Source organism: Haliotis rufescens, unplaced genomic scaffold (genome assembly GCF_023055435.1).
Source record: "Haliotis rufescens isolate VD_foot unplaced genomic scaffold, xgHalRufe1.0.p SCAF_6, whole genome shotgun sequence".
In the NCBI taxonomy this organism is placed as follows: Eukaryota; Metazoa; Mollusca; class Gastropoda; order Lepetellida; family Haliotidae; genus Haliotis; species Haliotis rufescens.
The window spans coordinates 59,999,843-60,015,897 of record NW_025964334.1 but is presented as its reverse complement, the minus strand read 5'-3'; the positions used below and the strand labels follow the sequence as shown (position 1 = coordinate 60,015,897).

Here is a 16,055-nt window from a genome sequence, read left to right as displayed (position 1 = left end):
TAACTGTTGTTTGTTTCTGTGACCCCCCTCGTCTGTTGATGTCAAATGTTTTCAAGGACAGTAGGTGTTTCACTATAGACACGTTACCTCCATTACATGCCAACATCAGGCAGTCCCTGTTGCATTCATCAGTAAGTGACAGATCAGCTCCCTCCAACACAAGAAGATTATAAACATCATACTCTCCTCTTTCAGCTGCCATCATAACTGCTGTTTGTTTAGACCACCCCCCTCGTCTGTTGATGTCAAATGTTTTCAAGGACAGGAGGTGTTTCACTATAGACACATTACCTCCCTCACATGCCAACATTAGGCAGTCCATGTTGTCTTCAACAGTAAGTGACAGATCAGCTCCCTCCAACACAAGAAGATTATAAACATCATAGCGTCCTCTTTCAGCTGCCATCATGACTGCTGTTTGTTTCCGTGACCCCTCTCTTCTGTTGATGTCAAATGTTTTCAAGGACAGGAGGTGTTTCACTATAGACACGTTACCTCCCTCACATGCCAACATCAGGCAGTCCCTGTTGCATTCATCAGTAAGTGACAGATCAGCTCCCTCCAACACAAGAAGATTATAAACATCGGAGTGTCCTCCTTTACCTGCCATCATGACTGCTGTTTGTTTCCCCTACCCTCTTCTGTTGACGTCAAATGTTTTCAAGGACAGGAGGTGTTTCTCTATAAACACGTTACCTCTCTTACATGCCAACATCAGGCAGTCCATGTTGTCTTCATCAGTAAGTGACAGATCAGCTCCCTTCTTCACAAGAAGTTTATAAAAATCATACTCTCCTCTTTCAGCTGCCCTCATAACTGCTGTTTGTTTAGACAACCACCCTCGTCTGTTGATGTCAAATGTTTCCAAGGACAGGAGGTGTTTCACTATAGACACGTAACCTCCCTCACATGCCAACATCAGGCAGTCCATGTTGTCTTCATCAGTAAGTGACAGATCAGCTCCCTCCAACACAAGAAGATTATAAACATCATAGCGTCCTCTTTCAGCTGCCATCATGACTGCTGTTTGTTTCCGTGACCCCTCTCGTCTGTTAATATCAAATGTTTTCAAGGACAGGAGGTGTTTCACTATAGAGACGTTACCTCCCTCACATGCCAACATCAGGCAGTCCCTGTTGTCTTCATCAGTAAGTGACAGATCAGCTCCCTCCAACACAAGAAGATTATAAACATCACAGTGTCCTCTTTCAGCTGCCATCATGACTGCTGTTTGTTTAGACCGCACCCCTCGTCTGTTGATATCAAATGTTTTCAAGGACAGGAGGTGTTTCACTATAGACACGTTACCTCCATCACATGCCAACATCAGGCAGTCCCTGTTGTCTTCATCAGTAAGTGACAGATCAGCTCCCTCCAACACAAGAAGATTATAAACATCATAGCGTCCTCTTTCAGCTGCCATCATAACTGCTGTTTGTTTAGTCAACCACCCTCGTCTGTTGATGTCAAATGTTTTCAAGGACAGGAGGTGTTTCACTATAGAGACGTTACCTTCCTCACATGCCAACATCAGGCAGTCCATGTTGTATCCATCAGTAAGTGACAGATCAGCTCCCTCCAACACAAGAAGATTATAAACATCATAGCTTCCCTCATAAGTCCACAATCATTGTTGTCTTCATCAGTAAATGACAGATCAGCTCCCCCCAATACAAGAAGATTATAAACATCATAGCGTCCTCTTTCAGCTGCCATCATAACTGCTGTTTGTTTAGACCACCCCCCTCGTCTGTTGATGTCAAATGTTTTCAAGGACAGGAGGTGTTTCACTATAGACACGTTACCTCCATCACATGCCAACATCAGGCAGTCCATGTTGTGTATATCAGTAAGTGACAGATCAGCTCCCCCCAACACAAGAAGATTATAAACATCATAGCGTCCTCTTTCAGCTGCCATCATAACTGCTGTTTGTTTAGACCACCCCCCTCGTCTGTTGATGTCAAATGTTTTCAAGGACAGGAGGTGTTTCACTATAGACACGTTACCTCCCTCACATGCCAACATCAGGCAGTCCCTGTTGTCGTTATCAGTAAGTGACAGATCAGCTCCCCCCAACACAAGAAGATCAAAAACATCAGAGTGTCTTCTTTCAGCTGCAATCATAACTGCTGTTTGTTTAGACCACCCCACTCGTCTGTTGATGTCAAATGTTTTCAAGGACAGGAGGTGTTCCACTATAAACACGTTACCTCTCTTACATGCCAACATCAGGCAGTCCATGTTGTCTTCATCAGTAAGTGACAGATCAGCTCCCTTCTTCACAAGAAGTTTATAAAAATCATACTCTCCTCTTTCAGCTGCCCTCATAACTGCTGTTTGTTTAGACAACCACCCTCGTCCGTTGATGTCAAATGTTTCTAAGGACAGGAGGTGTTTCACTATAGACACGTAACCTCCCTCACATGCCAACATCAGGCAGTCCATGTTGTCTTCATCAGTAAGTGACAGATCAGCTCCCTCCAACACAAGAAGATTATAAACATCACAGTGTCCTCTTTCAGCTGCCATCATGACTGCTGTTTGTTTGGACCGCACCCCTCGTCTGTTGATATCAAATGTTTTCAAGGACAGGAGGTGTTTCACTATAGACACGTTACCTCCATCACATGCCAACATCAGGCAGTCCCTGTTGTCTTCATCAGTAAGTGACAGATCAGCTCCCTCCAACACAAGAAGATTATAAACATCATAGCGTCCTCTTTCAGCTGCCATCATGACTGCTGTTTGTTTCCGTGACCCCTCTCGTCTGTTAATATCAAATGTTTTCAAGGACAGGAGGTGTTTCACTATAGACACGTTACCTCCATCACATGCCAACATTAGGCAGTCCCTGTTGTCTTCATCAGTAAGTGACAGATCAGCTCCCTCCAACACAAGAAGATTATAAACATCATAGCGTCCTCTTTCAGCTGCCATCATGACTGCTGTTTGTTTCCGTGACCCCTCTCGTCTGTTAATATCAAATGTTTTCAAGGACAGGAGGTGTTTCACTATAGAGACGTTACCTCCCTCACATGCCATCATCAGGCAGTCCCTGTTGTCTTCATCAGTAAGTGACAGATCAGCTCCCTCCAACACAAGAAGATTATAAACATCATAGCTTCCCTCATATGTCCACAATCATTGTTGTCTTCATCAGTAAGTGACAGATCAGCTCCCTCCAACACAAGAAGATTATAAACATCACAGTGTCCTCTTTCAGCTGCCATCATGACTGCTGTTTGTTTAGACCGCACCCCTCGTCTGTTGATATCAAATGTTTTCAAGGACAGGAGGTGTTTCACTATAGACACGTTACCTCCATCACATGCCAACATCAGGCAGTCCCTGTTGTCTTCATCAGTAAGTGACAGATCAGCTCCCTCCAACACAAGAAGATTATAAACATCATAGCGTCCTCTTTCAGCTGCCATCATAACTGCTGTTTGTTTAGTCAACCACCCTCGTCTGTTGATGTCAAATGTTTTCAAGGACAGGAGGTGTTTCACTATAGAGACGTTACCTTCCTCACATGCCAACATCAGGCAGTCCATGTTGTATCCATCAGTAAGTGACAGATCAGCTCCCTCCAACACAAGACGATTATAAACATCATAGCTTCCCTCATAAGTCCACAATGATGGTTGTCTTCATCAGTAAGTGACAGATCAGCTCCCTTCTTCACAAGAAGATTATAAACATCATAGCGTCTTCTTTCAGCTGCCATCATAACTGCTGTTTGTTTAGACCACCCCCCTCGTCTGTTGATGTCAAATGTTTTCAAGGACAGGAGGTGTTTCACTATAGACACGTTACCTCCCTCACATGCCAACATCAGGCAGTCCCTGTTGTGTATATCAGTAAGTGACAGATCAGCTCCCCCCAACACAAGAAGATTATAAACATCATAGCGTCCTCTTTCAGCTGCCATCATAACTGCTGTTTGTTTAGACAACCCCCCTCGTCTGTTGATGTCAAATGTTTTCAAGGACAGGAGGTGTTTCACTATAGACACGTTACCTCCCTCACATGCCAACATCAGGCAGTCCCTGTTGTCGTTATCAGTAAGTGACAGATCAGCTCCCCCCAACACAAGAAGATCAAAAACATCAGAGTGTCTTCTTTCAGCTGCAATCATAACTGCTGTTTGTTTAGACCACCCCACTCGTCTGTTGATGTCAAATGTTTTCAAGGACAGGAGGTGTTTCACTATAAACACGTTACCTCTCTTACATGCCAACATCAGGCAGTCCATGTTGTCTTCATCAGTAAGTGACAGATCAGCTCCCTTCTTCACAAGAAGTTTATAAAAATCATACTCTCCTCTTTCAGCTGCCCTCATAACTGCTGTTTGTTTAGACAACCACCCTCGTCTGTTGATGTCAAATGTTTCCAAGGACAGGAGGTGTTTCACTATAGACACGTTACCTCCATCACATGCCAACATCAGGCAGTCCCTGTTGTCTTCATCAGTAAGTGACAGATCAGCTCCCTCCAACACAAGAAGATTATAAACATCATAGCATCCTCTATTAGCTGCCATCATGACTGCTGTTTGTTTAGACCACAGCCCTCGTCTGTTGATATCAAATGTTTTCAAGGACAGGAGGTGTTTCACTATAGACTCGTTACCTCCCTCACATGCCAACATCAGGCAGTCCCTGTTGTCTTCATCAGTAAGTGACAGATCAGCTCCCTCCAACACAAGAAGATTATAAACATCGGAGTGTCCTCCTTTACCTGCCATCATGACTGCTGTTTGTTTCCCCCACCCTCTTCTGTTGACGTCAAATGTTTTCAAGGACAGGAGGTGTTTCACTATAAACACGTTACCTCTCTTACATGCCAACATCAGGCAGTCCATGTTGTCTTCATCAGTAAGTGACAGATCAGCTCCCTTCTTCAAAAGAAGTTTATAAAAATCATACTCTCCTCTTTCAGCTGCCCTCATAACTGCAGTTTGTTTAGACAACCACCCTCGTCCGTTGATGTCACATGTTTCCAAGGACAGGAGGTGTTTCACTATAGACACGTAACCTCCCTCACATGCCAACATCAGGCAGTCCCTGTTGTCTTCATCAGTAAGTGACAGATCAGCTCCCTCCAACACAAGAAGATTATAAACATCACAGTGTCCTCTTTCAGCTGCCATCATGACTGCTGTTTGTTTAGACAACCCCCCTCGTCTGTTGATATCAAATGTTTTCAAGGACAGGAGGTGTTTCACTATAGAGACGTTACCTCCATCACATGCCAACATCAGGCAGTCCCTGTTGTCTTCATCAGTAAGTGACAGATCAGCTCCCTCAAACACAAGAAGATTATAAACATCATAGCATCCCCTTTTAGCTGCCATCATGACTGCTGTTTGTTTCCGTGACCCCTCTCGTCTGTTAATATCAAATGTTTTCAAGGACAGGAGGTGTTTCACTATAGAGACGTTACCTTCCTCACATGCCAACATCAGGCAGTCCATGTTGTATCCATCAGTAAGTGACAGATCAGCTCCCTCCAACAGAAGAAGATTATAAACATCATAGCGTCCTCTTTTAGCTGCCATCATGACTGCTGTTTGTTTCCCCCACCCTCGTCTGTTGATGTCAAATGTTTCCAAGGACAGGAGGTGTTTCACTATAGAGACGTTACCTTCCTCACATGCCACCATCAGGCAGTCCATGTTGTCTTTATCAGTAAGTGACAGATCAGCTCCCTCCAACACAAGAAGATTATAAACATCAGAGTGTCTTCTTTCAACTGCCCTCATAACTGCTGTTTGTTTAGACCACCCCCCTTGTCTGTTGATGTCAAATGTTTCCAAGGACAGGAGGTGTTTCACCATAGACACGTTACCTCTCTTACATGCCAACATCAGGCAGTCCATGTTGTCTTCATCAGTAAGTGACAGATCAGCTCCCTCCAACACAAGAAGATTATAAACATCACAGTGTCCTCTTTCAACTGCCCTCATAACTGCTGTTTGTTTAGACCACCCCCCTTGTCTGTTGATGTCAAATGTTTCCAAGGACAGGAGGTGTTTCACCATAGACACGTTACCTCTCTTACATGCCAACATCAGGCAGTCCATGTTGTCTTCATCAGTAAGTGACAGATCAGCTCCCTCCAACACAAGAAGATTATAAACATCACAGTGTCCTCTTTCAGCTGCCATCATGACTGCTGTTTGTTTAGACCACACCCCTCGTCTGTTGATATCAAATGTTTTCAAGGACAGGAGGTGTTTCACTATAGACTCGTTACCTCCATTACATGCCAACATCAGGCAGTCCCTGTTGTCTTCATCAGTAAGTGACAGATCAGCTCCCTCCAACACAAGAAGATCAAAAACATCAGAGTGTCTTCTTTCAGCTGCCATCATGACTGCTGTTTGTTTCCCCCACCCTCTTCTGTTGATGTCAAATGTTTTCAAGGACAGGAGGTGTTTCACTATATACACGTTACCTCCATTACATGCCAACATCAGGCAGCCCCTGTTGTATCCATCAATTAGTGACAGATCAGCTCCCTCCAACACAAGAAGATTATAAACTTCATAGTGTCCTTTTTCAGCTGCCATCATGACTGCTGTTTCTTTGAAAACACCCCCTCGTCTGTTGATGTCAAATGTTTTCAAGGACAGGAGGTGTTTCACTATAGACACGTTACCTCCCTCACATGCCAACATCAGGCAGCCCATGTTGTATCGATCAATTAGTGACAGATCAGCTCCCTCCAACACAAGAAGATTATAAACTTCATAGTGTCCTTTTTCAGCTGCCATCATGACTGCTGTTTGTTTCTGTGACCCCTCTCGTCTGTTGATGTCAAATGTTTTCAAGGACAGGAGGTGTTCCACTATAGACACATTACCTCCATGACATGCCAACATCAGGCAGTCCCTGTTGTGTAAAGCAGTAAGTGACAGATCAGCTCCCTCCAACACAAGAAGGTTATAAACATCACAGTGTCCTCCTTTAGCTGCCATCATGACTGCTGTTTGATCCCTCAACCTATCTCGCATGTCTATGGTTATGTGTTCACATGTCAGCAGATACTCTACAACCGATACATGGCCCTTGATACATGCTATGTGGAAAGCGTTCACATTGAAATAATAACCGAAAGTAAGATCGGCTTTTTGTGAAACAAGGAACTTGAGGATTTCAACCTGCTGTGACTCAGCACACACCATAACAGGGGTGTTTCCCTTACCATCGAGGCCATTGATGAGGTGTTGAAACTTCTCAATGATAACATTTACTATATCTTTGCTTCCTGATTTACATGAAAGATGAAGACAGTTGTAACGATCTTTGTCTGTCGCTGAAACATCAGCTCCCTCTTGGAGGAGGAAGTTGAACACACCCAACTGTCCTGCTTCAGCAGCAATCATCAGCGGAGTCTTCTCCCCCTTTGTCCTCCTGTCTACATCGTATTTCACACGTTGTTTGAGTACAGCAGCAATGTGTTGCAGGTGCCTGAGATTGCCATGTTGTGTACAGATTATGATACTCTCATAGAAGTCAGCGAGTACAGAATGTGAAAGGCTTCCCTCTCTACACATCAGTGACACTGAGCGTTCTAACAGTGAATGGTTAGTTGACAGTGAAACCCAATACAGAAAACATTCACCTGAGCTCTTATCCTTCCTGTGAACAACATCTGGCAAGTCTGCCATCATCTGTGTCAAGAAGTCGCAGACTATTTGAGCACTGCTGAATACAGGGTGACCTACTGTCCATCTGAAACATCCTTCTCGGATACCCTCCACCAATCTGCTGATCAATAACGGGTGGAGACTTGAGGTGATGTAGATCATGTTTGTGACATCATCGGTGTATGTTGTCTGCTGGTGATCATCCTTGTTCAGCCTCACTCTTTCATATAAAAACTGCAGGGAACAATGTTCCAGTAACAATTCTTCATTGAGATTCCCCAAGGCACATGCTGCAGCATCATAGATGGATGGATGAGAGAAGGAGGCTACATGATTCTCCACTGTACAGTAGGTGCCAGTAAAGTTGCTGATCTCCCTGCCAATGTCTGTCCGAGTGCAAGACGCGACATCCTCCTTTACAGCCTGAAACAGATCAGCAAGACTCTTCTCCTTCCCCTTAAAAGAGGCAAGGTTCAATTTCCCTCCACACAGAACAAGGAGAACGAGAGCTGCCGACCTGCTGCTGCCTTCACGGACAATGGCGTCAAGGTCCCCTCTCAAGTAGGTCACAGGTTTCTGAAAGAAGTCAATTATGTTGTACATCGGGAAGGCTGGGTTTGTACAGTACAGTTTACAGATCAGAGGAAAGCCAAACCTGCTGTCTTGTAACTGAGTAATGGTTTTCATGTCCTTATTGGAGATATCGCACATTTGGCATTTCCTGAACAATGTCAGAATATGTTTCTTTTCTTCTGTGGTTAAACAAGTCTTGATCATATCAACAATGGCTTCCGGCTTAAACAGATTTACTTTGAACTGATGCAGTCGTGCACATCCTTCATTCCAGTTGTAGCTTCTGGATGTGAATATAAAGCGAAGCTTGTAGTTACACACTGGTGTCTTTTCATCTTCACATTGCTTCTCATCTTCCTTCTTCCTTCTTTCGTTAATTTTCTTCTGGGGTTGTTTTTCCTTGGCTTTCAGTTCCTTGTCTCTTGTAAAGCGCAGTAAAACATCAACCAAGGCATTAAAATTTTTGTGTATCTTCTCCAAGCTGCTTGGAAATGCAACAGAGCCAAAGACATCGTCAAACACAAGCAGCATGTCACACTTCCGCTTAATGACGACATCACCGTCAAACTCTTCAATACTTTCAACAAACAATACTTGATACTTTTTCTTCATATACGCTTCACAGATCCTGAGAGCAGCACTAGTTTTCCCGTCTCCAGGGGCTCCGCAGATGGCCACGTGGTTGTGCCTTTTCAGAAGTTCTTTTGCTTTGTCAAGAGCATGGGTTTCCACAAACATATCACTGAGCTGGTTGATCCTAACACTGAGACACTCTGAAAACAATGACATCAAATATAATGCGTATATGAACATCATATTTCCTTTTCTATTTAAAAACTTAAATTGTAATTCCGTGTTTGCTAAATCTCAGGTTATGAGTTTAATTCTTGAGAACATGTAAAGCAATTCACAATGGCTTGTTTCATTGCCTCTCCTACCTTGAGATATACAGCCTTGATGTCTGCCATCCTCCATTGCCACGTTAGAGGAGTTGGACAGGTCGTAATGTGAAACTGTAGAACCTGGAGCAAAAATGAACGAAGTTAGGGTGTATTCCACTGAAATACAACATCTTCTTGTCAGATTCTTTGTTTTGTTTACATGCTGAGGGAAATGATGCAAGTCTTAGATGTTTACCACTTTGGTGAAACCAAAAAGTACATTTCTGATTCTGAAAAAGCGTGGAACATAATCAACATATAAATTTAAACAAAAGATCACAGGTTTCTTCAACAACCATGGGACGGAACTCTACACAGTGAATTATGGTGCCTAGATGACCTCCGGCCTCTTTTTGTTTTCCTCAAAAAGAAAACTAAGTCAGATTTTGCATACAGCCTCACCAAAGTAGTTGTGGGTTGTTGTGGAAATGGACTGTGCCACCTGCTGCTGACTTCCCTCTGTGGCAGCTACAGTATCTGTGAAAGGTCTAGCCACAGCGCCATCTGGTGTTGATGTATTGAGTTGTCTCCCCTGTTGCTGACTTCCCTCTGTGGCAGCTACAGTATCTGTGAAAGGTCTAGCCACAGCGCCATCTTGTGTTGATGTATTGAGGTGTCTCCCCTGTTGCTGACTTCCCTCTGTGGCAGCTACAGTATCTGTGAAAGGTCTAGCCACAGCGCTATCTGGTGTTGATGTTGTAGAGAGTTGTCTCCCCTGCTGCTGACTTCCCTCAATGGCAGCTACAGTATCTGTGAAAGGTCTGGCCACAGCGCCATCTTGTGTTGATGTTGTAGTGAGTTGTATCCCCTGTGGCTGACTTCCCTCTGTGGCAGCTGCAGTATCTGTGAAAGGTCTAGCCACAGCGCCATCTGGTGTTGATGTTGGAGTGAGTTGTCTCCCCTGCTTCTGACTTCCCTCAATGGCAGCTACAGTATCTGTGAAAGGTCTGGCCACAGCGCCATCTTGTGTTGATGTTGTAGTGAGTTGTCTCCCCTGTTGCTGACTTCCCTCTGTGGCAGCTACAGTTTCTGTGTAAGGTCTAGCCACAGCGCCATCTGGTGTTGATGTATTGAGTTGTCTCCCCTGTTGCTGACTTCCCTCTGTGGCAGCTACAGTATCTGTGTAAGGCCTAGCCACAGAGCCATCTTGTGTTGATGTTGTAGTGAGTTGTCTCCCCTGCTGCTGACTTCCCTCTGTGGCAGCTACAGTATCTGTGAAAGGTCTAGCCACAGCGCCATCTTGTGTTGATGTTGTAGTGAGTTGTCTCCCCTGCTGCTGACTTCCCTCTGTGGCAGCTACAGTATCTGTGTAAGGCCTAGCCACAGAGCCATCTTGTGTTGATGTTGTAGTGAGTTGTCTCCCCTGCTGCTGACTTCCCTCAATGGCAGCTACAGTATCTGTGAAAGGTCTAGCCACAGCGCCATCTGGTGTTGATGTATTGAGTTGTCTCCCCTGTTGCTGACTTCCCTCTGTGGCAGCTACAGTATTTGTGAATGGTCTTGCCACAGCGCCATCTTGTGGCACGTTGTCGTCAGTTTCCATCCTCCAAAAGCTGTAGTTTGTTCGATACAAGCATTTCAGATTCCAAGAACATGAAGGAGACTCTGAAACAAACAAACAAACAAACCATGCCTTTGGAGATTGATTAGAATCAGGGAAGTGCGGGGGGGGGGGGGGGGGGGGCATTAACCTATGGCTTGATGGTTTCTCCTGGGTTAAGAATCACATTTAGTGTTCAGGATACTTATAATAAACAATTACTAAAGTTGTACTTTTTAGCATGCAATGGAAATGGACCAGTAGTAGTAGTAGTAGTAGTAGTAGTAGTAGTAATAGTAGTAGGAGTAGTAGTAGTAGTGGTAGTAGTAGCGGCACAAGTGGTAACCACGGTTCTAGTGAGTGAGTGAGTGAGTGAGTATGGTTTTACGCCGCTTCAAGCAATATTCCAGCAATATCACGGCGGGGGACACCAGAAATGGGCTTCACACATTGTACCCATGTCGGGAATCGAACCCGGGTCTTCGGCGTGACGAGCGAATGCTTTAACAACTAGGCTACCCGACCGCCCCACCACGGTACTAATCTGGAAGGGGAACAAAGTATGACGGTATGACCAGGGTGGAAACAAGTCACACACCTGGAGCTCAGTGATGTGCTTCAGCGGTTTTGTCAGACACGATCTGTCTAAGGTCTAAATGAATGGGTATGAGTATATATGTGTACACGATAACTTTGATCCAGAGGATCAATTACAGTGCAAAGAAATTTTGTACCTGCACTGTCATAAAGCACACATGCGTAACCAAGAAGATATAACAAATTGTAATTTGCATGTGGTACCTACAGAGTCAGGAATGAGAATATTTATGCAATATAAAAGTAGAAGACAAAAGAAACCCTCCTGTTCTGGCAAGGTAAACAGATTTTCAAAACTCCAAGCCATCACACTAATTTCAACCATGGTGCTAGCATCATGTTGCACGTTACAAGGATGACATACCTTAATTCAAGCAGTGTTTTCCAAGTTACAGAATCAAATAAACAGTAAATTCCAACTTGAGTCATGTCAGTCATCTTTACAGTCGCCATCTTGGATTTTCTGACGTCACGATTTCTGATCATGTTACCGTAGGTCATCTATAAATAGACCTGTCAAGGTTAACTTTGGAGCGGCAATTTTGACTTTGACAAGCATGGTAATCCTAAGAGATTTTTATTTTATAGCTTTTAATAAAAATGGCTAATATTAACACTTGGTCTGCTCTCTAAGTATTTGATTGCGGATTAGTAATTATTAACTTTTGAGGACATCCAGATGACGTCTGACAATTCCGAGATTCCGACATCCATTCCGGATTCATTTCGACGGAATATTCCAAGATCGTAATTATTCAAGCATACAAGTTACAGTTATTGCAAGTCTCAAGTGATTTGTCGTCCGTATAAAATATTACAATTCACAGTCTACATTTAGATGTTTTGACAGACGTCGGTTGCCTTCGCGATCCAGGGTTGGGGGTCCGAGCTCGTTCCGACCGGATTGTTTACTTTATCATTATCATCATTGCATGATGATGCCATCACAGTCAAGGGTTTTTATCAACCGATGTTTACAGGGAGCTCTCTAGAATCGATTCTATATATTTAATTCCAAACTTTCATGCTGACTTATTTTGCTATTAGACAGCTCTCGGGGGTGTGGCTTCAGTGTTATTCGTTCTGGGTCACAGACAAGTATGCGTATGCGTATTTCCAAGGAACTCGATGCTTGCCTGTATAGCATAATATATTCGGATAGAAAAAAATCACACCTCTACATGGAATTTTATGCAATAAATATCTTATCTAATCTAATGATTCTTTGTTGTATGATAGTGTGTGACAGTTGTGTAAGGGGGTATGGGTGGCCCAGTCGTCTAAGATGCATTTCGCTGTGCAGGGCACGCCAGAAACCTATGACAGTGTGTTTGAATTCAGGTTTATGTTTCTAGGTCTGTCAGCACCATTCCCGTACTCATGGGTTTCACCAAAGTGGTAAACATCTGAGACCTGCATCACTTAAACAATTCGGGCTTTCCTCCAACATCAAGCTAATATGCCGTGATATAACTGGAATACTTTTCAAAGCGGCGTTAAACCCATCTCACTCACTCATTCATTCATTACTGTGGTAGACGGTTCCGTTTGGTAAGCAGGGTTCGTGTTGTGATTACTTCCGGTTTAGATTTGAAGTATGTTCAGAAGAATATTACGATGTTGAACCCAATATGGTGAATATATTGTTGTGAAAACGATATCTCGGCTTCACAAACCTTGTTTTCTATTCACGTACAAGGGCTGTCAGTTCGTCAAGTCAGTATAATATTCAATACTGCATTGAGCTGGGTACTCGACCTGGTTTACTTACAACGATGGCTGACAACACTTCTGAAACTGGGGTCTCCCGTGGTCAGCCACGGGACGACCTACTTGAACCTTTCCGAAGACCTCCGGAAACCTACGATCACTACATCCCTCCCCGTTTACTAAGCCCCCCCTAACCATGAAGGGGCTTCCTCACACCTTCAACATATCCCGACAGATCCACTGCCGGGAATACACCATTTTCAAATGGGTCTTCAGGGGTTTCCCTGATTTGGGAGAGCAACCAACTGCACGTCAGTTGCACCCTGGAGGTGAATTACTGGGACCGCCATAGCCACGACGGTCAAGGGTTTCGGAGCTGTTCTCCAGCCGACGTTGTCCACGCTCCGCTGCAACAGCTCGTGGTACACAATTCCAGCTATGGCTGCAACAAGGGCTGCTACCCCCCGCCAATCATTGCAGGGGTTGATCCAAGGGCATGCTTTCCCTCAATATGGAATGAACGTCTGCCGCATACTTGTCCCCGTTCATCCTATTCATCTACTGGCACTCTGGGCAAAAGTACTCCCATCATCTCTGTCATCGCCTCAGTGATTCCCACGCACTTGCCGTGGAACCAACCGTCGCAGGTATCACAAGCAATCATAAATTCTCCATCATCAGGTTGTCGGCATATGCAATAAAGAAGTTCATCTTCTGCATCTGGGTCTGGAGTATCCGCAGTCGGTTCCGGAATATCCGCAGTCGGTTCCGGAAACAGTCCTCCCAGATCCCACCTTGTTTCCTCCGATTTCATCTTTTTCTTCATCCATCGTGGGAGCTCACGGTCTTCGCACGGCTTGATTCCATCATGATGTACTGTTAGTTCCTTCTTTGGGGTAGCCACGATGAAAAGGTTTGACGTGATCTTCCTTACAATAAGGTAAGGCCCCTTCCATACAGGACAGAGCTTCTTACACTGGCCCAGTACCGCAGCAGAGTCCAACACATATACCGGCTGGCCTTCTTGGAATGTCCGGGTCAAGGTTTTCAGGTCGTAGTCCCTTTCCATGCGAGCACTTGCAGGTTTTAGTGTCACTCGAGCCAGGTCATGGGCCTCCTGGATCGCCTCCTTCAGATCTCTGACATACTCATGGACACTGGGGCCCTCTTCCTCGGAGACCGGGGATCCAAACATCAGATCCACTGGCGTGTTCACCTCCCTGCCCAGCATAAGTCTGTTTGCTGTTGGCGGCGGCCAGGGAAGTGGCCTGTCCCTGTCGAATATCCTTTGAGGCAGTGTGGAAACTCTGTTGGTTCCCCTCGATGTGTCATGAACCAATGACAATGTCTCTGTTGCTATGTCTGGTGGCCATGGAGGTGGTCTGTCCCTATCGAATGTCCTATGAGGCATTGTAGATAAGCTGCTGGTTCTTTCGGGCTTGTGCTCTTTGTCCGGTGATTTGTGCATCAGAGGGACCGGCTTGTTTGCTGTTGGCGGCGGCCAGGGAAGTGGTCTGTCCCTGTCGAATGTCCCATGAGGCAGTGTGGAGACTCTGTTGGTTCTCCTCGATGTGTCATGAACCAGTGACACCGTCTCTGCTGCTATGTCTGGTGACCATGGAGGTGGTCTGTCCCTATTGAATGTCCTGTGAGGCATTGTAGATAAGCTGCTGGTTCTCACCGGCTTATGTTCCCCGTCCGGTATGTCATGCACCAGCAGCGTCGGCTCTATTGTTATGTCTGGTGGCCATGGAGGTGGTCCCTTTGTGTCTGGTTGACCTGTGTGAGATGTGGGGGAGGGATTCTGGCCTATCCGCCCTCCCCCTACATGTTTAAAGTCACGCCCCCAGACGGCTCTGCAAAGGACACCTTTCTCTCCTCGCTGGGGCTCTTGCGGGGACAATCTGCCTTGAAATGCCCCTCAACTCCACAGTTAAAGCATCCTTTAGTGCGTCAGCTAGGGCTCGGAGACCTTTGACGTCCTCTACTGTTTACATTCTCCGCCAGCTTTGTGACCATGGTCTTGATTTCCTCCATCATGTCCATAGAAGTTCTGATCTCTTTTATAGAAGTTCTGATCTCCTCTGCAAACAGGGTGAGGCTACTGACTTTCTGTTCCACAGCCTCCAGTCTCCCTGTTATCTCTATGCCAGAATCACCAGAGCTACCCGATGACTTGGGACTCGAGGCTTGAACCACCTTCACCCGTGTTCCTGGTGGTGGTGGTGATGTGTCTGTAGCGACCTGCCGTATCTCCCGACGGGCCCTTCCATACACTGCCTGTGTGTTATGCTGGTATTGGCGCAAGCTGGCAATGGCGAGCTCCAGCGTCCCTGGTTTGATGTTAGACACGAATTGTCCAGCCTCCTTGTTTTCGCATCCTTGGCAGAGACGCATTATCACCTGTCGATCGATGAACTGGTCTGGACAATCCCTGAAAGCTACCACAGCCGTGGCCAATAATCGCTGTGCCCAGTCTTCTAAGGTCTCTCCCCCCTCTTGCCTCATGGTAGGGAATCGTATCTGTGCTGTCTCCGCAAGTTCACAGCGTTCAAACCGTTTTTGTAGTTTAAACACCATATCCTCAAAGGACAAGTCCGGGTCCCGGTCCAGGCACATAGTTATATAGTCACTTGCCACGTCTCGCATCACTAACGTGAGTTGATCCTTTTTCTCCTGTTCCCACCAACCCTCTCTGCGGGCCAATGTTTGGAATTTGAGGTAGAAACCTGACCAACCAGATCTTCCGTCATATGTTAGGTTAGGGGTACTATGGCGTTGGGGCTGGTCTCTTGCTCCTTCCCGTCGTTCTGGGCCTCGGCGAACCGGACCTCTATTCACGCCCCTATTCCGTCTAACTGCCTCACCCTTGCGGCTAGGCTCTCATGGGTCCTCTCGCTCATCCACGTCACTCTCCTCGGCATGATATCTGTCCATGGGGGCCCGGTCCTGGTCGCCTCGACCATCTGAATCTCTTCTATCGGGGCCTCTTCTGTTAAGTCCTCTGTCCAGCGTGGTCTGGTCACGATCAGGTAAT

General features: G+C 45.5%; 1 protein-coding gene across 1 annotated transcript; it reads right to left on the bottom strand.

The window, feature by feature from the left end:
* Positions 1–1,709: 1,709 nt before the first annotated feature.
* On the bottom strand, positions 1,710–11,975 carry LOC124119609. The gene is made up of 5 exons (XM_048386568.1): positions 11,673–11,975; positions 10,177–10,776; positions 9,574–10,107; positions 9,169–9,252; positions 1,710–9,003 (listed from the first exon to the last, which is right to left on the bottom strand). Exons 2-5 carry the CDS (start codon positions 10,712–10,714, stop codon positions 3,545–3,547), a joined length of 6,615 nt encoding a protein of 2,204 aa, XP_048242525.1. The 5' UTR covers positions 10,715–10,776; positions 11,673–11,975; the 3' UTR covers positions 1,710–3,544.
* Positions 11,976–16,055: the final 4,080 nt, after the last annotated feature.